Below are 27,836 nucleotides of genomic sequence, written 5' to 3'. Positions count from 1 at the left end.
TGAACTGTTCATTCTCATTTCTGAATACCCCAGTGAATGCAATGGAAAGAGCTGCAATCTGAAATGATGGTACATAATGCATGTCCGTGCCACCCACACACGATGCATATACTCACACATGCATGCACCTGAGCACGCAAACATGCGCATTATAGAAACACGCACGCACACATGCACACACACGCACATACACACCCACGTACACACACACAGAAAGCATGTCCATTGATTAATGACTGTGTTCAGGCATGCTGGTATAACCTCTGTGCTGTCCGAGTTTCTAAATAAATAACACTGTATTGTAATATTTCTTCATTCTTATCAGGCGCCATCAGTCACAATACAATTTTGCTCGGTCTGCATCAGTATAGACAGCACAAGGATTGGATTGGAAAATGGATTGTGTCTTTTCACACCAGATTGAATGTTCTTTTTTCTTTTTAAAATCTTTTTTTTTACATTAACCACATTCTTTTTTTAAATGTGTTTCATGTAGATGGTAATTGTGGTAGCTCTTTAATGCAATTAAACTTAATGCAATTTTAACAATTTATGTTCAGTAGGATATTTTGAATTGTGAACCAAGTCCGCACTTCTTACTGCCTATTATGGGTCAAGATTTCCCCGCCCAAGCTGAGCTGCTGCACTTTAATCGCTGATCTTTGCACTGCGTCACCTAAATGTCATTAAAATAAAGTAAATTCCTTTTTCGAAAGCAATGGTAGTCAGTTTGGCTGTAGTTCCATTTCCTCAAAGGTTATTAAAGGCTGTGACTGTATCTTATCGGTTCAACAAACCACACCCTGAAAAAATGTTCTGAAGCACTGACCATTAAATATTTGGCAGAAAGGATAGAACAGTGCATGAAAGTGAAAAGCATCAGTGGCTATGGATATGAACACTACATCACATATACTGGTCCAATGCTGTTTAGCTGACTGGGCCATGTCACATGTGACTGACATTAGATGGAACTTATGCAGGAGTTACCGTCATCATAACTGCACCTCTGATGCTTGTGTGCATGTGTGTATACGTATGTGTGTGTGTGTGTGTGTGTGTATGTGTGGATGTACTTGTACTCGTTGTATAAGTACTGTATTTGCATATGTCTAATTGCACAGCAAGGGGTACAGGGATATAAGAAGCAGAGATAACTCAATAATAATGTTCCAAAACATAATAAGGGAGAAATATGTGAGCTCTCTGTATTATTGCAGTCTTAAGTTACCCAGCAGGGTTACACAGTATACATGCCCAAACATGCAAAACAAAACAAAACAAAAAACACACACAAATGTGTAACTACCCAGATTTTACTAAAAATAGTAAGCAGAGCAGAGAGAACAACCTCCACTCAACCACTGTAACGCTTCATCAGGAAAACTGTAATAGCAGTGAAAATTAAACTGGCAACATTTGAAGGATACCTTTTCAACCTCCATGTAGATCAACAGTGCATTGTTTTAAACACTAAATGTCAGGAACAGTAGAGACTAGCCCACGTAAAAAGCAGTCATGGGGATTCTCTAACTGGCTCTACATAAAAGATGAAGGATATATGATTGCTGAATAGTCAGCAGTCCAATAGAAATGCCTATGACTATATGCTTTGTATAAAAAATATACATTTGTGCAGAAGATCGGGCTGATGAACCTTCAGAACATTAATGGCCAGAGGTTTTGAGGGGGTGCAATCGGAGTGGGTTTGACGGGAGTAGACTAACCTCAGAGAAAAATGCCTCTGTCTCGCAAGCACTCCTCAGATCACCAAATAACAAATGATTCACTGGATTAATAATCCAATGGCACACAGTGATCTGAGTGACCACAGTACACAACATATGAGTATGCTGTGCAAATTATACGTATCATGTCATATATTTTTCATTTTGATACCGCAGGATATTCAATGAAGCAGCCCAAGTTGAGTAACTCAGTGTGAGGAGTGGTCCACCGGGATTTTGAAGGTCTGTCGTAAAAAGTACATCACCAATGTTTGATGAAATGTGCTTTGCTAATAAATGAGATTTGATTTGAATCTTCATTGAAGGGGTAATTTCCGGAAGTGCGACAGCACGCTGAAGAATGGAAACACATCCGCAGACCGGCACTTCACAGGCTGCCTCTCCGCTCGAGTGGATGCCTCCACGAGCCTTCTCCGCCTCCGCACACAACACAACTCCGAACACACTCCCGCAGATCAAACGAATGCTTACACACTCAGCCCACTGCAACTGGGTCCAGTAGAGTACCACAAGAGGGTGAGAAATAACATATTCCCTTTCATCACAAAAGCCACTTTTAATTTTATTTATTTATTTTCACCGAAAACAAGAAACAGAAGCTAATAAACAGCTCTAGCACCCACCCATACATGAGATGGCCGACATCAGAGGAGTGTGCTTGAGATGTGTCTCACAGAGAGGAAGGGGGGGGATCTCACAGCGAGAGTGCCGGGTAAGTGGCTTCAGCTTTACGGTATCAGAAGAAAAGTAGGAGAGCTGAGAATTGTCGGGGAAGTGCGGTGAATTCTGCGTGAACTGGCGGTGACTGGGAGGCCTTGCTGCCTACTCCAAATGCAAAGAAATATAGGACATGAGTGAAAAAGAGCTTAATTCCTCAATATAACATCACAGGATTGTGTTTAGCCCGTCCTTTTGGGAGAAGGAATGCATGCTCTTCTGGGACCGGCAAGAGTGTGTGTGTGTGTGTGTGTGTGTGTGTTCTGAGACACAGGCAAACGTGTGCATGTGCCGTGTGTGTGCAGGCATGTGTTAGTGGGAAGACATTTTACCACAACAGGGTTTGGATATGAATTTGTGAGGAACAGCGAGAAAGAGGAAGGAGGGGGGGGGGAACTGGAGATGAGGGGAAAAGATGAAGTGATATAAGGGAGAGGGAGAGAGGAGCAGAGAGGCAGGAGACTCACACAGAGAGCGGAGTCCACCTCCATGTTTACCGTGTGTTGCTCATTTAAGCTCATCTGCATGCTCGGTCGTGTGGTTGAAGGGGAAGATTTATACGACAGGCCCTGCTTTCCTTAGTAATTCTTCAAGGGAGCTGATAGTAAACAAGATGTTATTGATAATCGATGAATAATTTACTATTCACAAAGAGAACGTGGGACGGAATACTAATGTTAACTTTATTCAGCTGTGGGGGTTACTTTTTAATGACACATTAGCAAAATAGTATGCTGTTGCGTAAGAGTTTCCTACATGACTCTGACATATTCAATCTTAAAGAAACTATAGTGTAGCTGTGGTTGAGGAGATTGATTTGGTATTCATGGTTGATATAGTATCATTGCAAAAATCTGTGAATGTACAGTATACTGACTGGCCAATATGTGTGTACTGAATGGAATGTATTAGACTGATAATTACACAATAATTACTGATAATTATATAATAATCATATTCCTTATACTGTAAATGCTCCTGTATATACAGAATGTGTATAAAATTGCTTGTTTCACCTTTAGAGTGAATATACCATATTGTAAACCCTATGCTGTACTTTCCATGTTCTCTTAACTGTTTAATTTAAAATAATTGGCAATTACATATGACATATAACCCGTATTTCATCTTTTATATTTGATAAATACCCATCTACCCATATTCCTTTTTCGTGAATGGGCATAACAAGAAACAAAAATCAGTCTCTGCTTTACCAAAAGAAATCTCATGGGCATGCGTTTATTTTCCTGCTTCTTGAGCCCCCCGACCACACACGCACCCCCACTCAGAGACATGGTACAGTCCACTGCCCCTTCCGACCCACCCCGGTGGATGATACAAAGGCTTTTCCCCTTCACTTCCATCTTGTTTTCTATATATCCTGAACTCGCATTAATATGTCACTTTTCAAGAGTGATTCACAGTGAAGAGAGTGAACTGACCTTCACCGCCAATGTGTTTTTTTATTTTTGTTTTTCATTTATTTATTGATTAAAAACAGGAAGTCTCTTAAGATAAAAATCAATTTTTCATGGCCAAGATAGCAACCATAAAATAGAAAGGAAAAGTTCCCTATGAACACAGCAAAATACACTGGTGATGCATGGCAGCCATTTTGTGCCAGAACTCCACACATCAACTGAAGTAGAAAGGAAGCAGAGTTTGGAGAAGGGAGCAATGATTCTTTGGAAAGACTTTCACTTTCCCATGTGTGAAGATGAGAGCTTGCAACACAGCCAGCTGAAGAGCTCTCCCCCTCTGGGAGGCAAGCTAAGCAGTATGAGGTATCCAGCACAGGGTATAGCTGCCATTTCCCATACTCAATCACCATCAATCATATATAATTCCAGTTACAGGCACTATTTTCACTGTAAATATGAACAATGTACTTCCATACAGTCAAAAATAATCATGCTTTGAACCGAAACTCAAAAAAGGCATATAATAATGGGGTGAAAAAGTTTATTCAAACTATGCACTGAAAATAACTTTGGTTATTTAGACAGGTACTGTTTAGACAGGCAGTGTGCCACAGGGGGCTTCAGCGAGGGGCTGATGGGAGATGGAGTCTGGAGATTGTTGAACACATTTCAAAACATTGTGCTTTGTACTGCATCTCCCTTAATGCTTTCGGTTAAATTTTTTAAGGACTCTCTCTGCCTTTTGTACACATCTCAACCGTTGCTTTATTGAGCCTTACAATGTGTGAGAAAAGTCAATGTATTAAGTTCAGTGACAAAATATGAAAAAACTAAAGTAAAGATAACTGTTATTGCCAGAATTTTTCAAAATTAGTCCATTCTTATATTTTAAGCATATTACTGAAATTGTAAATTATTAATAAATATCAACAAAATATCTCAAACACTCACTGAAACTGTCTGCATCCCATTTTTCAGTCAGTCTAAGAACAGGGTATCTACCCACAGACCTAACAAATACCTTTCCAGCTCATTATTTTGGCTTGCTCTGTGCCCTGTATGCTAGACATCATAGAACATACTGTAAACAGCCGTGCGGGCAGTTATTGGTCTCTACCAATGCATTGGACATGTGTATTACCAATAGGTATTCCTATAAATGCATATACACTAGTAAACAGGAAAATACTGTTTGTTATTTATTCATTTATTATATTGTATATACAGGTATACTGTGTGCCCGGGTGCCATTTGCAACATATTGCCTAAGCATTTTTGTTCAGCTTGCAGAACTATCAACTTTAGTAATGGGTTTTCCAATTTGAAAAAGTCCTGCAAAACTCCCACTGGAGTCTTCTTTCCACAGAAGACAGTGGCGATGATCAATGCATCTAGCAAGGCTGTATCTGTATTTGGGAGAGGCGCTGGTACTTAGCGGGCGTGACGGAGGCTGGATTATTCGTACGGAGGTGTGACGCTAACATGGGGCACGCTGATTAATGGCCTCAAACATCTGCTGGGAACAGGGCGGGACCGTGTAAAAGCAGCACGGGGCAGTAATAGCGAAATATCCTGCTCTCTGCTCACACTGCCACAGACACTGCAGGGTTTGTAAACGGAGCACTCCACAGACACGGAGAAATGAGCAGTCTGATGCCCGCCGTGTAATCAGCCAATTTATCTCAAGCCCGTCTGCGATCAATCAATTGCTTTAATGCAGCCCTGCAATCACCACGCTCAGCCAGGGAAAATTTAAGCGAATCGATAAACTGTCACAACCTGATAGACAGTGTCAAGATCCACGGCAACAAGCGGAGGCACTATTAATTCCACTTTAAGTGAAGATGTCTTCCACACACGGTGACACAAGAGGCAAGAGCCCCGAATTACCTCCACAAAATCTTTACTTTGTTAGAAACTCCACAGAATACCTCACAGATGACTTCAGAGCACCTGGATCTACAGTCTGATTTAAGCAGAGTTATCTTCAACCAGAAAGATTGAATACAGGAATAAGTTGAGCCTGCCTTGCCAATACGGTCACATTAGTGTTTCTGACCTTGAAGTTGACAGTCCACATATGAAACACAGAATGGCATTTATATGGAATAGCTCAGATTTTAAAAATATTTCATTTCAAAGGGCACACATTCGCAATGGCTTACATGTTCATTATTTTTAAAGGGGGGGAGTTAATAAATTAGCAGACATATAGCAGCACTGTATAACAGCATCAATTCACCTCATGATACCTGCTGAATAAAACATCAATGGATTTACCTTTATCTGTAATTAGGAAGTCATTAGCAAAAACACTTGTAAGGTCATTTAATATTTGAATAAGGGATTAATGGATGGTCATGGACGGAATGGCTGGTGTAGGGAATAGGCACTACTCATTGACAGCAAACTCAACGAAATGCACAGTGCAAAGTCATACCACAGTCACTCCCCACTGTCCAAACGTATCAATGGCCCACTGTGCTAGCACTGTTTCATTGCAGGAGAGAATTCAGATGTTCTGAGTTCATTTGCATTCACCATCACCTTATAAGTATTCAACAACAATCATCTTCAAACCTGACTGTAAGGGTCAAGCTCTTTTCACATACACAGAGCAGCACTGGCAATTTTGTTGATGCAGACATGTATCGCATCCAACTATTTGTGAAGAGAATAAATTGATACTTATTTATTTGTACATTTAAAGGGACAATAGGTAATTTTGGACTCCTAACGGATTTGCAACAACAAAAAAACTCACAACACTGTTTACGCTTCCCATAATCTATGAATATAACACATAATATAAAGCGTTATTATACAGTTAAATGTTCTCCTGCACTGTTTTGGAAATCTGACAGTGACAAACACAGCAGAACCTGCTGTCTTTTCGTAGTGTTCTAGTAATAAAATGTTTGCCAAACAGGTGACTATGAAATCTTGACTTTGGTGTGCTATAGAACACTATTTATATTTTTTGTCTTTTTGAAAAAAAAAAGCTAACCAACTATATTGTGAGCAAGTTATTTGGCTACGTAACTAGCTGGCTATATATCTAAGATATGATAGTCTACCAAAAACTATGCAACTGTAACTTAGTTTTGAGAGAAATAAAGGTTTGGCTAAACACGGATGATTGAACACGTAAAGAGATAAAAGGAACGTGTAGCTCCCCAAATTGCACTCCAGATAAGCGATCACTGAAACTCTGTATACTATTGCTTATCAAATTAGAAAACAATACCAGTTCGCTATCAGTAACGACAAGCAAATATGACAAGCTATTACTAGTTAGCTTCCCAAATTTACAAATATCCACCTGAAGCACAACGCTTGTGCAATCACTACTATGTTCGTATTGCCTATATCTTATAGTGAGTGAATATTTGTAAATTCATCAAGCTTACTACAGCTAATTAGCTTGTTGCTATCAATAACAAACTGGTATTGCTTTATAACTAGATATATAGTATTTGCTTGAATACTAAGCAATCGTATACAGAGTTTCAGTGATCGCTTGTCTGGAGTGCAATTTGGGCAGCTCCACGAACAATCACAATAAGCCCCCACGCCATTGGCTGTTGCAGTTAGAACCAATTTTCAACCAATGAGCTTGAATTGTTGTACAGCTGTACAATGTTTTAATACAGAGTGACAAATGTACACCTTGAAACCCGAATTTAAGGACTATAAACACAGGCAGATGTTGAGTCAACAAGTCAGTGAGCCTTTTTCAGTGATAGGAAGGGATTTACAATGGTCTTAATACAAAAATCTTACCTATTGTACCTTCAAAATTAATATATTGAAGTCCACAACAAATATTGAACTGAATCCAGACCTGTTTAGATTGAGATGTTCCGAACACTGCACACAATCTTGGATAGTTGCCTTCAAAGCTAAAAGTTTATTTTTCGAAACTTAAAATTATATTTGCACACTCAATGTTAATGCATATTTATCATTTATTAATTTGAATCTCATATTTATTTATTTTTTGAGCATAAAAACCACTTAAGCAAACAGGCATTTGAGCAGTCTCATTGCAAATCAGACTGGGATCATCACTTAAGCCAAAAGGCAGTAGAACGCATTGCTTCCTCCCAAAATCTGTCACTGTGGGATCCGCTCATACCCACAAAGACTAATTCATCAATGAAAGCATGACACTGATAGGTGGCCCGTGGCAGTTTTAATTTAACCGAGTGATGCTAGCCTGCTGCTGTGCCTTTCTTGTTTAAAATTGGACACGACACTGACACCTCCTTCCGAAAGCAGATAAGAGGGGAGGAGAGATGTGTGGAAAATGGCGTTAGCGACTGCTGCCAGTGCACACAGGGGGGTAAACACGGTGCATTTCTGCATGATTCCCAGAACCTCTGCCCTCCCAAATTCCTGCTCCATTTGTCCACGGTTTGATATCCACAATTAGACTGCTCGAGTACGTAAACATTCTGTTTGAAATTGTGCTTCACTCCAGTCTATTTATTTAATTATACCAGAAAGGGGTAGGCTTAAGAAAACAATTTTTCTTTTTTTTTTGAACAAAAAACAATGAAAGTGTCTGGAATCTGCCAGACATGAGTGCAAACAAGAGTAACTGAGTCACTCAACAGCTAATATAATTCACCAAGGACCTAAGAAATAAAATCAGCCTTTTAGCACTTTACTTTAATGGAAGTAAAAGTGCATCTACTCCTATCAAATAAGGTCCATTTTACTATGAGTATTAAATTATCCTATTTTTTCACACCTAATGAAAGCAATTAGAGAACAGACGGGTCTATACGCCCAGAGCAGAGCAGGAGTCGGTTCATTTTTTATTCCATACCTCTTCCACTTGGCTGAATTTATCATGCCCCCGACAGGGCTGCAAGCCATTAACACCTAGGCCTGTACACCACCTATCCACAAACCACTCTGTCCTCCATTTTAAGTGACAAATCAATCTTTGTACAATAAGCATTTAGTGGTCACCAAAACAAATAGTGAAAAAAGTGCTTAGAATTAAATAAATAAAAACTTGCATAAATATGTTCCGAGGGACAAGGTAAAAGTTAATTTATAAACCTGAGGATCTTGTAAATACTGCACCCTCCATTATCTCTTTCCTGTGTTGATTGACAGCTGAGCGACGCATGTACTTTTCACTCATCAGCCGAGGATAATGGAATTGACGGCTCTCCTGACAGCTTTAATGAAGCAGATTTCATGAAAAATAGAGGCCTTTCAAACGTATGTCACAGAAAACAATGACAATATTTTATTGAAACTTTTGTCGAAACCATGCCCCAAATAAAAACAAAAGGTTGCAATAGAGATAGTTTCATATTTTTTCCCAGAATGGCCATCCTCTGTAGCCTGGATATTGTATGTCAAGTTTGAATTTGATGCATTTTACGACAGGGATCAAGTTCCTGTATCCATGACATTCACAATCCATGATATGAACTTCCTGTTTCCAATTTGATCCTCTTCCTGTAGTCGATAGCACGAGCAAGCCTTGCGGCCAGCCAAGTTTTTCATTAGAGAGCATAGAGAAACATAAAACTATTTTTAAAGAGGCCCTGAGGAGCCTCATAAATGCTTCCAAAAGCAGAGGATTTGCTGTAAGAGCAAGTATCGCAAACCAGACAGTTTATCTTCCTACTGAAGTTACTGAAGAATTTAAATGTTCAAATTTTACTGCCATTTCTTATGAAAGACTGTCATTTTGCCATTTGCTGAATTGAATTAAAAACATAAAACTTTCTCAAAATCTTTTCAAAAAATGTGAAAGGGGGCTAGAGTGCACCTTCTTTGTCTACTAGTGGTAAAATTTATTATTTAGTGATATAACTTTTTTTTGTGATTCTCAACAGAATTGATATGCATTTAAAACAGGATAGATTTGTCGACACAATACAGTAACCCATGAATTTTAAACAAGTGATAGGTTCACACCCATACAGCACTGAATATACATTGTAGCGCTGTTTGGGCATGTCTTTATCATTTTAGGAACAACCTCACACGTAGAAATGCATGAATTAATTCTCTATCCACAGTGAATCACAAATCACAATTTAGTGAAAATAAAACCATGCCACTACACGTCAAACTAGACGTCATCTACTGCATACTAATCTTGTTAACTCTAAGACCTAAGGATATTTTCCCCCTTTCTTAGTTTTTAACTCATATTGTTAGCCTGCCTTTACCTTCAGCATCAAGCCATTCCTCATTTCTTTCAGAACAGGCTCACTTACATGAACAAACCATGAAACAGCCGTTCTGTTGTATTATGTGTCTGTGAACTGCAATGAAAGACCCAAAAAGTGAAAAATGAAAGTGAATTTCTTGGTTTTAATGACATACAGCCAACACAATGTGTTCCTAGGCTTTTTATTCATATATCTGTCACTCCAAGGTCTTGCCGTGAGAAAAGAACCAAAAGCAATATCACACATCCCAGAAAGCATAAAATATTCCTATAATTAAAAGCTGAAATTGGAAAACAAAACTGTGGCAAGTATTAAACCATGTACAACTAGCGTAACTCCCCAAATATATGCGCAATAGTACTATACACGCAATATATACTCCTAAAACATCCCTCACTCCACAAACTCCTTTGGCAGAGGAGACTCTTAGCAGCTGGACTGCCTACATTCTTGATAGGGTATCTACAGCTCTGAGTGGTTTAGAAGCAGCTTTGCTTTGTATTGGTAGATGTATTGTAAACCCCACCACCATTACCATGCCTAAAGGACTGGTTTGCTTTACTAGAAAAAACTTGATAGTGTAACCATCGGCTCCATGAAAATCTCAGCTTTTAAATGCATTTGCGGATTGAAAGGTTTGATTAACATTTGATTTGGAGAGTATTAGGAGTGCATTATTGCTCGCCGGCGACCTGGTGGACCTCAGGCAAGCGAAGGTGAGGTTAAAATAAATACCATCTATGAACGCCCGTTCGCAGCACAATATTCAGAACTTAAAAAAAAAAAAACAATCAAAACACCCTGCTGGATACAGCTGCGGTTCTGTAATGATGTATTACCTCAGGAAACAGGTCAGTCTGTGATGGAGTTGGGCTATAGCATACAAACCTAAGCAATTCTGACTCCCTTAAAATAATCTTCTATACTAAAATAGAGGTTTGTAAGGGCCAGACCAAGAGTTGATGAACCACACTTGGCAGGACACAACAGTATTCATTTATTGACTTCAGCTGATAAAGTCCATCTCAACATGATATGGCACTGCATCCTACCTGGTGAGTTATACTATAGCAAACAGAGACAATATGTACTGGCATTTATAAAGGAATTCACCTGGGAGAAAAGGCTGCCTGCAAAATGAAATCAGTTGTTTTATTATTAGCCTGACAAGGACTGTGTTTGGATTCTTTTTCCTTTAGATGTAAAACTGCATTTGTACGAATGCTCCCGAGTAAACCTACATTGTGTGTTTTAGGGTATAGATTAGCTAATCGAGTGCACAGTTTGCAAAACTGAGGGTACAGATTTTTTTTTTAAACAAGGGTGACCAGGGGGGCTCTGTACAGTACATGTGAGCTGGAGTTGTTTAAAACATCACATCAGTTCAGCCCTAATCATAAGAGATGCAAACTGTTATTTGATATTACTTAATCATTTACAAAAAAATGAATACTACATGTATTTTAAAGGCTATTGCAAAAGTTATTAGGCTTCATCAAGCAATGTCATATATCCTTGATTTAAGGTATCGTAAGATATCTTACATGCTTTCTGAACATAATCAAAATGTCACTTCAAAATGTAGGCATTCAACTGAACCACAGCCTTTTGTGTTTTGTAAAGAGAAAGCTTTGCTGTTTTTTTTTTTTATGAACTCTCACATTTTGGGAGAAAAATTAAACCCTTGCTTCATATGCTTTGATATCAATTTACATTTGCAAAATATCCTTACACAGCAATAACATAGCAGGCACGCTTTCACTGGCCCTCCATCCAGGTGGCTAATTTGGCTTCTTTTGGAATCAATTACGTGGAGAGCAACTGCGGGCTGAAAACCTTATATATAGCCACTGTTATAACTAGCACGGAATTAAGGCAGAAGTCCGGTTCAACTGTGCTGTAAATAAGGGTCACATACATGACCTGACCAAGTCAGAGTTCATCCTGAGCCCAGTAAAATAACGTGGCTAAACACGGTCACCCCTGCCTGCTGTAATTACAGGCTACTGTACGACAGGAGCCTCTCAGTAGTGATGATGACATCGTTTGCCACCGTATCACCCAAGAGGGGAATGACTCTGTCCCCTTCTGCCATTTTCATTCTTCATGACCCACATACATAAGGCAGGGGTGATTGCGCATTAGTGATTTTAAAAAATAGGTGTGCTAATTACACTGTCTCACTGTCATAGAGTAATGAAAATCAATGCCAACACACCATATCAGAAATGTTGTCTGCCAAAGAAACCAGACTAACACTAAACAAAGTATAGCTACAGTATATATTGATTCATTTATGTGTTTTTTTTACATAATGTTTTTTGCAGCATTCTTTGCAAACTCTAGAGAATAGTTTCTGAGATCAAAAGTTTCTGAGATACCCAAACAACCCTGTCTAGCACCAACAATCATTCCATGGTCAAAGTCACTTAGATCACATTTCTTCCCCATTCTGTCATTTGGTCTGAAAAAACCTCTTGACCACATGCACGCGTTTATACATTTTTTTGCTGCTACATGATTGGCTGATTAAATGTTTGCAATCTGGTGTACAGGTCTACCTAATACAGTGCTCAGTGAGTGCAATTATATTTTTGAATTTTCTATTTTTCTATTTTCTATTTCTATTTTCCTAATTCCACTGTACTAAGATAACATGTCTAGGTAAAGTCTGTTGCTTCTAGTCAGAAACATTGGTCTCACTGGTGCTAACTATCCTGACAGCGCATTAGCATAGTGCACAGCGCTACTGTCTGAACAGCTGTCAGAGCAGCAACTCCAGAGGCACAATTAGAAATTACTCATTTTATTCCTACAAAAGGTTTTATAAAATACATGCAGAGCAGAGAAAATAGAGGAGGCACGGTAGAACATGAAAGAACAGAGGAGAGAGAGAGATACGTCAGTGCTACCAAGCCCTTAAAATACACTGCACTATGACCGATGACCCGTCAGTGGTGAAAAATATTAAGGTAAGAAATAGGATCAGACTGCAGGAGAGTAGCCTGCAGACACGGCTGACAGCACAAACCATGGCTGGCCCGAGAGGACATGTGCTGCCTACACTGCAGCTATGAAGGTGCTGCAGTACAGCCACACTCCATCAAAAACTGTGTACAGGGACGTAGGAGACGTGTACTCTCCCACAATAATGCAGATAAAGTTATGATTCCCTGCCATACAGAACAGGATAGCATGATGAGCACTTTGCCAATGTGTCTCCTTCATTTAATTATTATTTTAATTGTCAGATTTTTTTCTTTAACCTTTGATTACATTTCAGACTTGTGCTACTGTATCATCATCATATACAGTTAAATGCAAAAGTATTGGGACAGTGGCACAAAATCCATATCCAGTGATGCACATAGGAATTACAGGCCTTTTTATGTCCCCATTGAGACATAATCACTGTCCGAATACTTTTGCACAAACTCACAGTATGAATGAAAACAAATTGAGAGAGACAGCGACAGGAAGAGAGAGAGTCAGAGATTGAGAGAGAATGTTTGTGTGTGTGTGTGTGTGTGTGTGTGTGTGTGTGTGTGTGTGCACGAGAGAGAGGAAAAAATATATTAACATAGAGAGGGAGTAAGAGTGTGAGTATAACATTGTCCAAGCAGTATTCCCTGATGTTAACCTTGTACAGGCTACTTCGACTCCTTTGATAAGAGCAGCGAAAGGAGTCGAAGGAGTACCAATAAATGACATCTGAGCAGAGGATGATGGACTGTTTCCTGGATGGGAACGCTAAGCGCTATGCATGTAGCATATAAGATGCTTCTGGCAAAGAGACTGTCTCCTGCAGCTGGCTGTATTCTGTCACAGGCGGAGGGGGGCCCCAAACCCCCGCCCCCCCCTCGAATACACATCATTCTGCCTGTGTCGTCCCTCCTTATCATGAAAGGACAGCAGGCTGCTCGCTGTTAGCACTGGAGGAGCACGTGCACGCTGACAGTTTACAACCAAGATACACATCAAATCTATTAACCTTCTGGAACAGAGAACAGGGGGGGGCTGTTTTGTCTTTTTGCCATTGTAAACAGCTTGCCAACCCTGCCACCCCCCTCCCCCTCTACCCACCTAATCCTTTCACCCTAATTACCACAAGTTGTCTGGCTATTGCCTATTACTATATGATTACTAACCCTCCCCTATAACAAATCTCTAAATGATTTTCTACATATTCACATGGCCACGAAAATGTGAATTTCTCATTTGGGGCTAAAGCTAGCATCTTAATTCACAGGAAAGAAAAGGCTTTTGTAGCTTTGGGCTAGAATCAATCTTGTGTCGTAAACTCTGAAACATGTAGCTGCAAGTGAAAAGAAAAATAAACTTTACAAATAGAGTTTGACACCAGCAGCGAACACTAATATTAATGAAAAAATGTGGTTGCTGTGAGAAACGTAACCCTTACCTTTGCAGGTAAAATGAGGACAAATGGTGATTGATTTATTTGAGAAACAGCTTACAAGACTGTAAAACAAATGTCAGCATTTATCAGTTTAAAAAAAAGGAAATAACAATGAAAGTATATAGTTCCAAAGTAGCCGCAACATCATACTTTAAGTTGACACTTGGTAGATAGGGTAAGAGAGGTTAGAGGAAAGGCCTGGACATTGTCACAGACACTTCCCCTTTCCACTTATAAGAAGGGAGGAACCATGGTGGACCATGGTGCTCAGTCTGCTCTCCTCACCCAAATGGGAGGCACCTCACTCACCACCAGGGGTCCAGAACTGACACCAGACTAGGAGGGAGGGGCCAGGTGCCAAGGGGCAGGAGAACAGAGAGGCCTGGTCGATGTGTAGGGGCTGGTGATCCTTGGAATATATAATAAAGATCAGCCCACAGGTTAGTAGTATGGTTGCGAATGTCTGCAAGACTATGAAAGTAGCTAATGTAGGGTGAGCTCACTGACTGAGCCTGGGGAGAAATGTGGATCGGGCGAGAAACAGTGTTCTGGATGAGAAGCGCAGGTTCAATGGTGGAGGCTGGGAGTCCAGCGAGGATGGAGGTGCAGCAGTCCAGATGGGAGATGACCAGACTAAGAGCTGATCTGAGTAGGTTGGTGAGGATTATTCATACAGTATGCCGTACAGGAAGCATCTGCACACCCAGCATACTGCTTTGATGTTCCTTGGAGAGGGACAGTCTGATGTTGTTTGTTGTTGCTAAAATCAACATTTGTTATTTTGACCTCAACCTACGTCTTCGATAAATAAATGCAAGTGTCCCTTTATTTCTTGAAAAACTCCAATTTAAACTCCATGTTAATTTTAGTGCCTAACTCTTCAAATTATCATTTTAATTTGTAGTCATTTGCAAGTCAAGGTTAAGGATAATCCTTGAACGAATCCAGGCCGATTTCCCTAATCAATCAGTCAGATCTTGAGAAAGCCAAGAGTTCATTTCCATAAAACAAAGTCAATGCTTTCTATTTCCTCATGTTTAAATGGTAAAACATACAGGCTTCCTGGGCCCAGAAGATTTGGTCTCTGCCTGTTTCCATCCATGTCCGGGGGTGCACAAATGTATGAGTATGGAGCTCTTTGGTCCAGCTCTGCTCTAATTGATTCAAAGCAGGCCATACAGCTGATTGAATATTTTCTCCAATAATTGCATTTCTGTAGAAACTCCTCATCCGCATTCTGAATGAATTCAACTAGATCTCTATTTGTGATTACACAATGGTGTGGAAGACCCATTACAAGGATTGCGGTTTTCCTGACCTGGTATTTGACATTGGCTGAGCTAAGTACACAAGAGATAAAAATAATAAAAGATAAGAACAGCCCAAGGGTAAGCATTTGCTTATATTATTGATGAAATAGCCTTTCTTATTTCTGTTGTCCCTGGTAAATGTGACCTGGTTCAGCTGGAACATTTGTAGAAAAGCCCCCTGCTAAAAAAAACAGCGCAAGCTAGGTTTTGAAACAGCTGGTAGCCGGTTGACCAGTTTAGACCAGCTCCATACTCAACATGGTTTGACCAGCTCAAGCTAGGTTTTGTAACAGCTGGTAACTGGTCATTTCAAGCTGGTCACAGCTGGATTTTACACCAGGGCCCTTTCCCACGATGGCAAAATGCACACAATTCCAGGGAGCACAAGCACAAGAGTTCAGAAGCGGTGACCAGAAACTGTTTATCACTGCTGAGAATATATACATGGTGTTCTTTCCTGTTATAGTTAACAAGCTACAGTCCCAGTTGATTTTTGCAGTGTAGTAGCTCCAGGACCAGCTTAACAATGTAGGGATAGAACTTTCAGAGCAGAAACGTTAACAGGGATTCATCTGTTCATACGAGTGATACAGAATCTTTGTGGTTGTTCTATTGACAGTCACGTGCAGTCTTGATTGGGGCTGATATACACCAAAAACACTGAAGACCACTAAGAGGTAGTCCCCTGGATCGGCCATTTTAGCCTCCTGACTTTAACCTCCCAACAGCATTCGAGCAGTGAAAGCAAGCAGTCCACAACAGGTTGGCTTGGGGTTGGCCGGGAGCAGGTTGACAGCCAGGCCACTACTCCGGGTCATTCTGGCTTAATCTTATATCCCTGCACACTGTCGCATTTCCTCCCTGAAAGAGCTTCTTTATTCTCCTTGCTTAAAGTCAGCAGAGCTGGCCGCAGAGGCCATACGAACTGCACGGCCTGTCAGCCCTTGTTCACATCGACACGTGTTCCCAGGCCCCCGCCCCCGAACACTGGGCCCCACAGCCCTCCCACGGCGGGCCCCCAGGATGCGGCTGGGTGCAGGGCGAGCACCCATCAGGAACACCTTTAGCTACGCCTGCAGGACACGGCCCCGTCAACTTTTCATTTCCGATTAGTTTTACACTGATCTTTATTCAAATGCTCACACAAACCGGCAGAAGGCACACTCGGGGCAAAATTGCGTGACCGTCTCCATTGAGTGAGGTGGAAATGTGGGGGTAATCATGAAAGTGAGGGTCAGTGTGGAGTGATGTGTGGTGTCAGTCTGAATCATTTCTCAGCGGTCGGTGAGAAAGTGAGTGGGCCCTAGCAGGTAAGCTTTAATCAGCGAATGAAAAACTGTATGCTCTATGCTTCCGTCTGCTTAGTGGGCTCCATTTTCTTTATATTTATATTTTTAACAGGTTTCATTTGGACCAGATTTTGAAACAAATAACTTTCCTCTAGCCAGCAAGTCGCCAATTTGAAAGCAACACTCTAACTCTCCAATTTGGCTTTCCAGATTTATTTAAACCATGCTCAAGGTGCAACAAAGCTCAATTTGTTTAAATAGTACTACATTTAATTTAGGTGATTGTGTCACTGCTTCACAGGACTGGAAGCCTGGGGACCTTGCACACCTACTGGACCAGGGTTAGTAGCATGGGCATCATTCAGGTAAGATCTGAGCAGCCCTGCAGGCACTGGGGCCCTCAGGGACAATTATGGAGCAGCCCTGCAGGTACTGTGGCCCTCAGGGACCAGGTTGGAGCAGCCTTGCAGGTACTGGGGCCCTCAGGGACCAGGTTGGAGCAGCCCTGCAGGTACTTGTGGCCCCTAGGGACTAGATTTGTGTTGAGCACTGTCACCCTCTGGGATTTGAGGACCCCATTTTGAAGTGAAATAAAAAATATACATATGATTTATTATGCTCTAGGCTTGAATTTATTTAATTTCTCAAGGTTAAACATTCCACTGATGACTGTATAATCGTACTTTCAAGGAGTTCTAAACCTCAGAGACCTTTGTATAAATTAGGTTGTCATTTGCATCTTATATATCAGTACATATCAATTCCCTGTAATCCTATTCTCATCTCTGCACTCAGGAGCCTAAATTAATCTATATTTACTTGTCAATAAATATGTTGGAAAACATGTTTTTACTGATTTGAAATGTCACATTTTGTAGCTCTGATCATATTTCATTTGATCCAAGCGTTCTTTTTTTTTTACTTTCCGAAATGTCTATTGACCGGGGCTGTAAATCAGAGCACAAAATTAATGTAATCCCAAAAGCAGTGTGCCATAAATACTAGCTGCAGTCCCAGATATAATATTTGCACAGCATATGGTGTTTGTTTAAGGATTCCTCAACACCGACAGTGCAGACCCATTCTAATCTCTTAACAACAGGTCACACGGATGCAGGAAAAAAGGAGAGAGCAGGAAAAACAAACAAACAAAGAAGAAGAACAAATCAATGTGTGAGAATCCCGCATGCCCAGAAGGCAGCTTTATCTGCGTCAACTTGCATAAAATATACCACATTCAGTGTGCGTCTACTGAAACAGCTCAGGCTGAAACTCGCTCAACGAGTTCCCCCCCATGATTCAAACCCGTTACCTTCTGACCGCAGGTTCAAAGCCGTTTATCAGTTTAGACAAAATCCTTGCCATCCGCAAAATGAATTCACAGAACTGTAAAGCCTATCTGCCCACCCGCATGAACAACCTTGAATCCCTTCTACATCTCTATTCAGTGTCCGCAAGGTAAGTACAAGTGTTCACACTCCTCAAAACTTCTCACGCTGTTTATTCTTCACAGGAAAAGTTTGTAATTTAGTTGTGGCCATCACTAACATTGGCAAACTGTAGGGGAAGAGACTCCTGTTTTTACTTGCAAGTCAGAATTAAAGAAAAATGTTATATAGATTGAATCCAGGTTAGTGAGTCATTTTGGCAAACGTCCATAATGAAAAGATGAAAATACAATGGTGTGTTAACACGACTGTGGCAAACTGCATGATTCTGTAAGTGTTGATGCAATTTTCCATCTCTGGATGTGACCACGCTTTCTGACTTTAACAAGCTAGCAACCTCATCATTCATATTCTGACTATTACAGGCCTGTATATTACAGGTATATTACAACATTCCCAGAGGGAATATACCACTGTACGCTGTATACAATGAGCTATGTTTGAAATGTGTAGACACAAATGACTGTTTTCAACCGGTATCATTGCTTTGTTTAGACAGTGTTGCTATTTATCATAGTTAGTGTGGTGGTCAGGTTTAACGCTGCAGTAAGGAGGTCCAACCATATGATGTTGCTTGTATGCTCTATGAAATTTTCAAATGTGCCCTGTCACTCAGCACACAGGATAAGCCAACCCCTTGAGCGTGGCCATCTAAAATTGTTCACTCATCAATAGCTGCCAGTCTCTGACAAAGAATATAACAAGAATAGTTTTTTAAGACCGTGAAATTACAGTGGTTAGATAACTCACAATATAGCTCACAAACTGATGAATTATCATTCATTCATATGGAAAATCACACGTGAACATTTATGAGGAAAGTATGTAAAGTCTGAAATTCTTCAGCTGCGCTGTCGGATGTGGAAAGCCGGCGGTCTGCACTTTAGTATTTCACGGGGCAAACGGCCCATTTCACAGCGAACGGAGCTCTGGGGTGAATTTATGAACCTGCTGCCACGTTTTGGAGAGCGCGGTTTCCGCACGCGGGGCGTCGCTGAACTGTGGAGTGGAACCGCCAAGGCCCGTAGAGTTTGGCACAGACCCTGCTGGCACTTGCTCGCCAGATCTACATGGGAAAGGCACCAACTCTGCCGGAACCTCTATAAGGCCCCGTGTGTAGACATTGGGATGATACTGTATGCAGTGTGTGTGTGTGTGCGTGTGTGTGTGTGCGTGTGTTTCACAGAGTTAATTTCTCATTTGCAATGTAGTCACAATGTACAATGTAGTTTTTCTTTTAACTTAGAAAATCATTATAATTGGTCAGCTTGTCAATGCCGATGTCTTTAGGTCACTGCAAAAGTCTCTAGACTTGGCAACACAATCACAATTATGGAAACATTTGCAGTCTTCAGTGACATTTATCACCGCAAAGTACATTTAATGTTAAACATGACTACTGAGAGGCAAATATACTGTTTACCTACATAAAAAAACTAACACATATGGCTGAATTGATATGATATATGCAATATATGTGATTTTATTAAACAACATGAACAATATAAATGTTTTTCATTTATTTTTATTTTACTGGGGTAAAGGAGAGAGCCATCTGTATTTGGTGTGTAAATATGTATGTATTCAGAAGGCCACAGGGCTGGAATTATATCCATCCGATTTATGTGCATCTGATGGATTTGTGAAATTATATACACCAGGATACTTATCATAGAGCAGATTTTATCACACAGGTCAGAAAAAAGAAAATCCTTCCTCTCCATCCTTTTATCCCCTTAAATACCAAGCTAACCCCATATATTTCAAGAAATAGAAAGCCAGTTATTTATATGATGTGGCTAATAATAGCGCAAATGCCACCTAGCTACTGAAAGTGGATGTGTCTGATTCTGCTGGAAAATCCAGACTACTAGTCCAACCCAGAATTTGTGATACTGGTCAGAACAAGCCAGTACTCATTATGGCTGAAGAGAAGATGTCTGCCTCCATATTGCAAATTAGCAAAACCCCTTCATATTCATGGTTTTTTGTCTGCAACAATCTGGTATTCTGAGGTGACTATACACATCTGATTCTCTCACAATCTTGAGCTTTATTTTGTGGGACTGAAAGCATCTTGGAAACAGATTGGACCCACAGAATGGCAGAAAGGCCCAATTTTTCTGTAGTCATTCTGTTCATAATCAGGCTGCTGCTCTGTGAGATGCTAACATTAAAGTGAGGAATGTGCACAGACACTATGGGAATGTGCCGGAACATTAGGAGTGGTGTGAAAACACAGGTAGAGTGAGAGACATGTTATTTTATTTAAATTGTATTAAAGTTAGCAAACACAGGATGTTCCAGAGCATTATTGCCACATGGTATTTTCTGTTTAGCCTGCCATAGATTACCAGGCCAATTTGTTTTCCCAGAAATATCACACCCATTTTACACTGCAGAAATCTTTTTTTGCCCACTGACACTTTCCCCACTTGTAAGTCACTTCAGCTAAAAGCTTCTGCCAACTAGTTCCATATACAGTACATGCTATTTGTTTTTCTGGAATGGGGTAAAATTACTCACACAAATATGCAACACCACTGAAGCACTGATTATTATTATTATTATTTTTAATTTTTTAATTTTTTACTTTTACATATTTACATGTTTTAATGACTGACTTCAGCACTCAAGCAGTGAAGCATTGAAGTAGTCTTTAGTGATACTAGGGTAACCGTGATTCTGCAGTCATTTGACCCCACCCCCGAAAACTAAAGACAATATTGAATATTACAAAACAAATTTGGTAGTCAAAACAAATGACAATAAGAACAAGAAATGAAGAGGGCACTTTTGCACCCGTCACCATGAGACTGGTGTGGACCGCTCAGGACTGTGGGGGCCTACCTGCTCTTTGACGGAGGCCAGGATGGCGGACGTGGTCTCTGTCTCGGACCCGTCGCCGTTGGAGGCGTTCAAAACGGGGCTCAACATGCCGGTCTTTTCCTGCTCAGACGGCTGGTCAGGAACTGGCATAGCTCCTGAAGAGGAAGAAAAGAAAATAAAAAAAGTCTGTTAAAGAATGCGAAGCAAAATGTCCTCTGTCGACTTCACAGAAGTAACAGCTCAATTAGCAACAACCTATGAATCCCATGTACATGCCTTTCTCGAGTAGACAGGGCTTGTGCTAATTCTGTAAAGTTTTGTACGTGCATTTTCTTTTACAGATGGATAGACAGATTTCTCAAAGCAAACTGTTACCAATTAACCTGCAAAGCTAATTAGAGCAATTAATAACTCCCAAACAACGGCAGCCAATTATCTGCAGGCGTACATCTTTGAGAAAATAACTCAAAACTCTCACTCCTTGCAAAAACAGACTGTTCCGTTCCCTTCCCACTCTACAGTCAGAATGTTCAAAATGGCACAGAACATTCTAGAGACAGAACAAGCCCCAGGAGAAAGCTATCACTTGGAGGAGTGGTGTGTATCTTACATCTGAAAGCAGAATTGGATAACATCTAATGTAGTGGTAACCCAAGCAACCACGGTCAAAATTAACCCTCACATCTGGCTGGAAGAATCCATGGTTAACACAGGTGTGAATTAAGTCTACAGGGCCCAGTATGATACGCATGTTGTGTTATACACTCAGTGAGCACTTTATTAGGTATTTATTAGACTTTTTTAGACTTATTGGTCTGCTGCTGTAGTGTATCTACTTAAGAGGTTTGATGCATTGTGTGTTTAAAGAGAGAGTTCTTCTGCATACCACTGTTGTAATGCGTAGTTATTTGTGCTTGTACCACCCTTCTCCTCTGACCGCTCTCATTAACAACGCATTTCTGCTTGCAGAACTGCTGCTAACTGGATGTCTTTTCTTTTTTCACACCATTCTCTGCAAACTCTAGTGACTGTTGTGCATGTAAATCACAGGAGACACTCAAACCACCCTGTCTGGCAACAACAATCATTCCACGGTCAAAGTAACTTAAATCACATTTCTTCTCCATTCTGACATTCTTGCAGGTACTCAATTGCAGTGTCCATAGACCTCGTATTTTTCACACAGATTTTAATGTGTCTAAAAAAAAAAAAAAGATTTATGTCTGACCGTTATATTACAGGAACCTTTAACATAAAAAAGTACTGTGAGCTGACGTTCAGCCAAAGCAATTACTCAGGTGCAAACATAATCTCAAAAAGTATGCCATAATGAGTTTTACATGAACAAAGTTACTGTACATTTAACAAATTCAGACCATTTTTTATTGATTACACGTCAAACACCCTGGCCATTACTATAGGTATATAGCATAAACAGGGAATAATGTGTTGAATTGACAAGGACGACAAGCTGAGTCCATGGCACAATGTCCGGGCAGATGAAAATGGCTGACTCGGCCAAGTCTGTGCAACCATTAATAAAGACAACTTGCATTATTGGAGAAGACAAGAGGCCACAGCAGACAAGTGCTTTCAGAGAAAATGTAATTATAGCCACTTAAGACTCTATTCTCTGAGTGTTAACGTAGTTTCATCTATCTTTCTCACATTAGTGGGCAACTAAAAGTTAGACACCAGCCTACCCAATGGAGTGTCCTTTGCAATGCTGAGGTCATCATAAGAACACTTGCACAGATTTAGATGGGGTCAAAACAGCGTTTCAAGAAACTTTTTATTGAACTCAATTAGCCGATTTGTTACTATGAGATTATTATCTACTTTACAGTACTAGTATATTATACATCATTACTTTGTTTAATTTGATACCCTTCCAACCATCCTCAAAGTTGATAAAATATCGCATAAAAAAGTAAATGAAACAGGATACTGGCAGAAGAAATATTCATTTATAAACATGTTCTTAGTACAGCACTATAACAACAGTATAACAAACAGTATAACAACTAATAAAGAAGCATTCTACTTGTGCACCTGTTCACACCATTCTTGCCTTTCCTCAAAGAGCAATACCTAGATTTAATATATTAAGATATAAGCTATATTTTACCATCATAAAAATGGCAGTGTACATAATCTGACAGCCTGATCATACCACATATTACTTCAATATGTTGCCATGGAAACAGCAGTCCCCAGAAGCCTCATTAAAATGCAACACACTGCTTATTCCAGCGTTAATTATCCATGAAGCTGTCTGGACACAGCTCTCTCTCTTCATGGTCTGTGCACCACCGGGAAATACTGAAACAGTGACGATGTGTGTTCAGCAAGGTTTCACTGAAGTAATTTGGCTTTATAAAAGGGAATACAGCCAGGTCACGGTTTCCATGGGTAGCCAGCTCTGATGCAACAACATACTTCAGACAAACACCGCTAACTGTTTATGTAAAGCTCAATGCTCACTGGGGCTTGAAGATCAGGCTCACAATCACCTGTTATAATTATTCGCAAAGAATGAGGAACTGTCTCCAATCAAATTATCAAAGCTGGCAGGGGTTATGATTCACCCGATTCTGTCTGTGTTTGGCTGTCTGACTGTTAGCAAAATATCTCCAAGATTCACAAACGGATTTGCATGAAATTGTGTGGAAAGCTTGGTCAGAGGGCAAAGAAGAATCACTTTAAATAACTTTTCACACAAATAGGCCAAAGGGGAGAGTGGCAGTAGGAGTGGATTCTCACAAAAAGGCATGTAACTCCTGAATGGACTCACGTAACACCACAGAACTTTCTGGAAGTGTTGCTCATGACTCATGATGCAAGGACGAACCAATAAACTTTTCACACCAGATGGCCAATGGTTGTTCGGAAGTGGATGTGGCTACTCACAAAAAGGTATGCAACTTCTGAACAGATTCACAAGACCCCACGCAACATTTTGTGCCTATCAGCAAGGAGAACACACGTCTAGCAACTGAGGAAATAGTGCCGATTGTGCCATGTGGTTTTGTAGTTAATTATTTAATTATTCATTTAGTTTTCTTATTTCCATTATTACAGTATGTGAGTGGGGTAAATGCTGTGATCACTTAGGTTACCACAGCAATTGGTAAGGTTAATCACAGACCCAGACATTTTGAAGGCTTGAATAGGTAACTATCATCCAGCAGGAGTTAGCTGCTCATTTTCACAGACGAGCCAAAAATAACCACACTATGCCAGAAAATAAAACCAACACAAAAGTAAAAGTAAGTCAAAGTAAAGAAGGAATATTTATTGTGTCATAGCCTGCAGTACATTTTTAACATGGTTCCAAGGTAGATGTTCACCATGGCTACTGAGGTAGACTATACCTGCTCAAAGGCAAAGCAGCCATTTACCTGTGGGATTCAAACCTGCAACCACACAGCGATGGGCCCAGTCTCGCCACCGCAACACTGCACTGCTGCCTGCTTTCACAGACCTCAGCTAGGTCAGCCTTCCTCTGCAATGTGGAGCACGGTTCTGAGATCTGGGAATATAACATTAAGCTGTCTGAATCCCGAGTGACACATTACTGTCCTACCCTACAGCAAGGAACTTAATTAGCTTTGCTTTAGAAAATGACCAGTTAAATGGAGATGGCTGGTGTGTAAGTGGGCACACACTTAGTCAGAAAATGCATAGGTATAACACAATAGATATAGTTTATATTCTGCTCATGTTTTTTTCCCATTAACGCAGTGGTCTTAGGTTAGACATGCTATTGGAAATAGTTCCAGGCAAAATATATGCCACAATTTCTTTTTTTTTAACATAATTGCATAATAAACACATGTACAATCACTGGAAGCAGTGTCACTGTACAAACTTCTTTGTGACTTCAGTCACTTGGAAGTGAATTTTCTTGCTTTCGACCCCAAACCCTTCAATTCCCCTGCAGCCATTGTAAAGCCATATGCCTGATCGCACACAAAAGTGGGCCAATCGAAAGCATACCCAAGCCAGAAAATGAACAATCCCTTTAAAGTATCTCAACAAAAGCACAAGCACTTTAAAGTATCACCATCAAAACTCTATTTTCAAGAGGTTTCGAAATTTGAGGACATTCATGGATTTCTGCAGAAGTGTGGGAATCCTAGTGAGCCGACTTCCAGGCAGTTCTCAAAGCCCTGGATTACAGTTTAAGTTTACGGTGCAAAAGTCAACAGACCGCCCCCTTCTTTTATTTACTTTCCAGTTAAAACAGCCATTATGTGCAAGTTATTTATTTTTCAGCATCAGAAAACATATATTTAACTCAAAATTAAACACACAACAATCTCCATAATGATGTACAATATCAAATCTTTCAGCATTTAATGTCCATCCTTTATTACAGCGCCCATTCTTTTCAGGAGACTTGCATTGAGTTTTTCAAAGAAATCTGTTTTTAAAAGAAAGTGTCCTGCATTATTGCCTGACACTGATACAAATGGCTGATTTGACTGGAAATGTAATACACAAAAGGGTGGTCTCTGACCTTACAGTACAGTACTGTATATAGAATATGACTTCTCAGAGGTGGACATTTCAGTCACTCATAGACCGTGTCACACAGAGCAGCGAAAAGCACCAGGTCGTATGTCAGTCAGAGCTGCTGTAAAGGGGGGGCTTTGCTCTTTCCTTGCTCACAGTTCTTCCTGTGATGCATGGTCTGCATCGCCAAACGCATCACAAACAGGCGCCGCAGATCAGAAACGCAGAGTCTGCAAACGCGGGCGTGTGAACCTGCTGGGGGAGGCAGAATTGAGGCGACACGCCATCCGTCTCCGAACAGCCTTCACGCCACTGCTCCCCTCTCTGAAACGGACTTCGCCGAAACTCAACGACTGCTTATTGTTCCTCCTTTTTTCAGAAACAGGAAATCCATGCCCTGTTTTCACACGCTTAAAATTCTCTCTGCTATTTCTTTAGCTAACACCCTTGGCCAAGTTGCCTAGCCCCTAGCTTAGCCCCCACTGAGACACTGGCCCCATACAGCTCAGTGTGCACTCTGTGCTCTTAGCTTGTGTGTACGCGTGTGTGTGTGTGTGTACGCGTGTGTGTACACATGTGTGCATGTGTGTGAGTGTCTGTATGTGTATTTGTGTGAGTATGTGTCTGTGCGTGTGTGTGTGTGTTTGAGAGTGGGTTCGCTTCATCCTGAACAGACAAATTGATTCAACTAATTGCTGTGTTAAAGAGCACCTAAGGCTCTTACCTCACTGTTCTACTTTAGAGTGTGCTTCTCATTAAACCTTGAAAAAAGCTTTCTGAAAAAGGTCAATAAGATTTGATTGTGAACTCCCATGTAACAGTTTACAGGAACATTCTGGAAACGCAGCCATTCACACATTAGCCTTCAGGAGGCTGATTTACAGACGCTTGTTCCCTGCAAACTGTAGTTTTCCTGAGGTTTTCTTTAATCGATCCACTCTAATCGCACATTCTAACTCTGTTTCCACTTCATATTGTCTATTTTAGGAGCTTTTTCTCATAATATTGACTGGTGAGTCACAATGAAAAGGCAGTCTCATTACAGTAATAGCCGCTGTCATTTCACAGGAGCGCAGACACGCACACGGACGGAAATAAAGAGCAAGCCGGCACTGCGTTCCGCTCTGCGTTCCGCCAGCCAAGCTGTGCAGTTATCGGCTTGGAAGAGAACCCGTCACATGCAGCTGGCACGGGCGGTCTGCAGGGATCCAAACGGCCAGAGGAGGTGCTGTTGTGCGATGAGACATTGTCATAAAGAGGGCTGCCAAGGGACTCACAGATAGCATATTCAGTGCTGTCCCTGGTTTCATATGGTGTTACATGAAACCACTCAGAAGCTATGTCTCTTAAACCGTCAAAATCCGAGGTGGAAAATCCAGGTTCTTCCCAGGATTTTCTTCCAATCACCTGGATTTGCTAATTAGCACAATTCTTCCACCTGGAGGTAGACCTAATTAGTGAAAACAGCTGGCCGAGTTCAGGGGTGAAAGGAACACATGGCCAGACTTTTACTTTCTGGCCAATGGACTTTCCACCTTTGATGAAAATAACTTGATTTTGACTTCTCTTACCTATCAGGTCTGTCGAGCAGTCGGACTGTCAGCTTCACAGACGGACCACAGAGCAAAAACAAACAGCACAGGACAAATGCAACAAATTAATCAAAGATTAACAAGGCACCAGGGCACACCAACATAGTCCAACCAGGTCGTCACTACGCCAATGTCTGATAAAGCAGAGTGTCTATTTATATAGCATTCTTGCCATCATGCTTAATCTAGAAAAATACATGTTCATGCATAAACATATGCTCCAGGTGAATAGTGTTTTTTCATATTATGACAATGTAACAGGATGTAATTTTCCATAATTGCTCATAAATGACATCTGTGTCGTGGCAGAAGGTTCCGGCTCCTGGCCCTGCTTCTTAAAT

General features: G+C 40.7%; 1 protein-coding gene across 7 annotated transcripts in view; it reads right to left on the bottom strand.

Moving 5' to 3' along the window:
- Window positions 1–27,836, bottom strand: part of LOC133136751 (catenin delta-2-like) — a 193,170-nt gene that overhangs the window by 140,555 nt on the left and 24,779 nt on the right. For all 7 annotated transcript variants that reach the window (XM_061254459.1, XM_061254460.1, XM_061254462.1 and 4 more), the window contains exon 2: window positions 21,407–21,540. In XM_061254459.1, coding sequence (XP_061110443.1) covers window positions 21,407–21,535 — 129 coding nt within the window. In that variant the 5' untranslated portion in view covers window positions 21,536–21,540. The remainder of the gene's footprint in view (window positions 1–21,406; window positions 21,541–27,836) is intronic.

This window comes from Conger conger, chromosome 9, assembly GCF_963514075.1.
Source record: "Conger conger chromosome 9, fConCon1.1, whole genome shotgun sequence".
Taxonomy (NCBI): Eukaryota; Metazoa; Chordata; class Actinopteri; order Anguilliformes; family Congridae; genus Conger; species Conger conger.
Note: the sequence above shows the minus strand (reverse complement) of the source record. Positions and strands in the feature narration are given on the sequence as shown.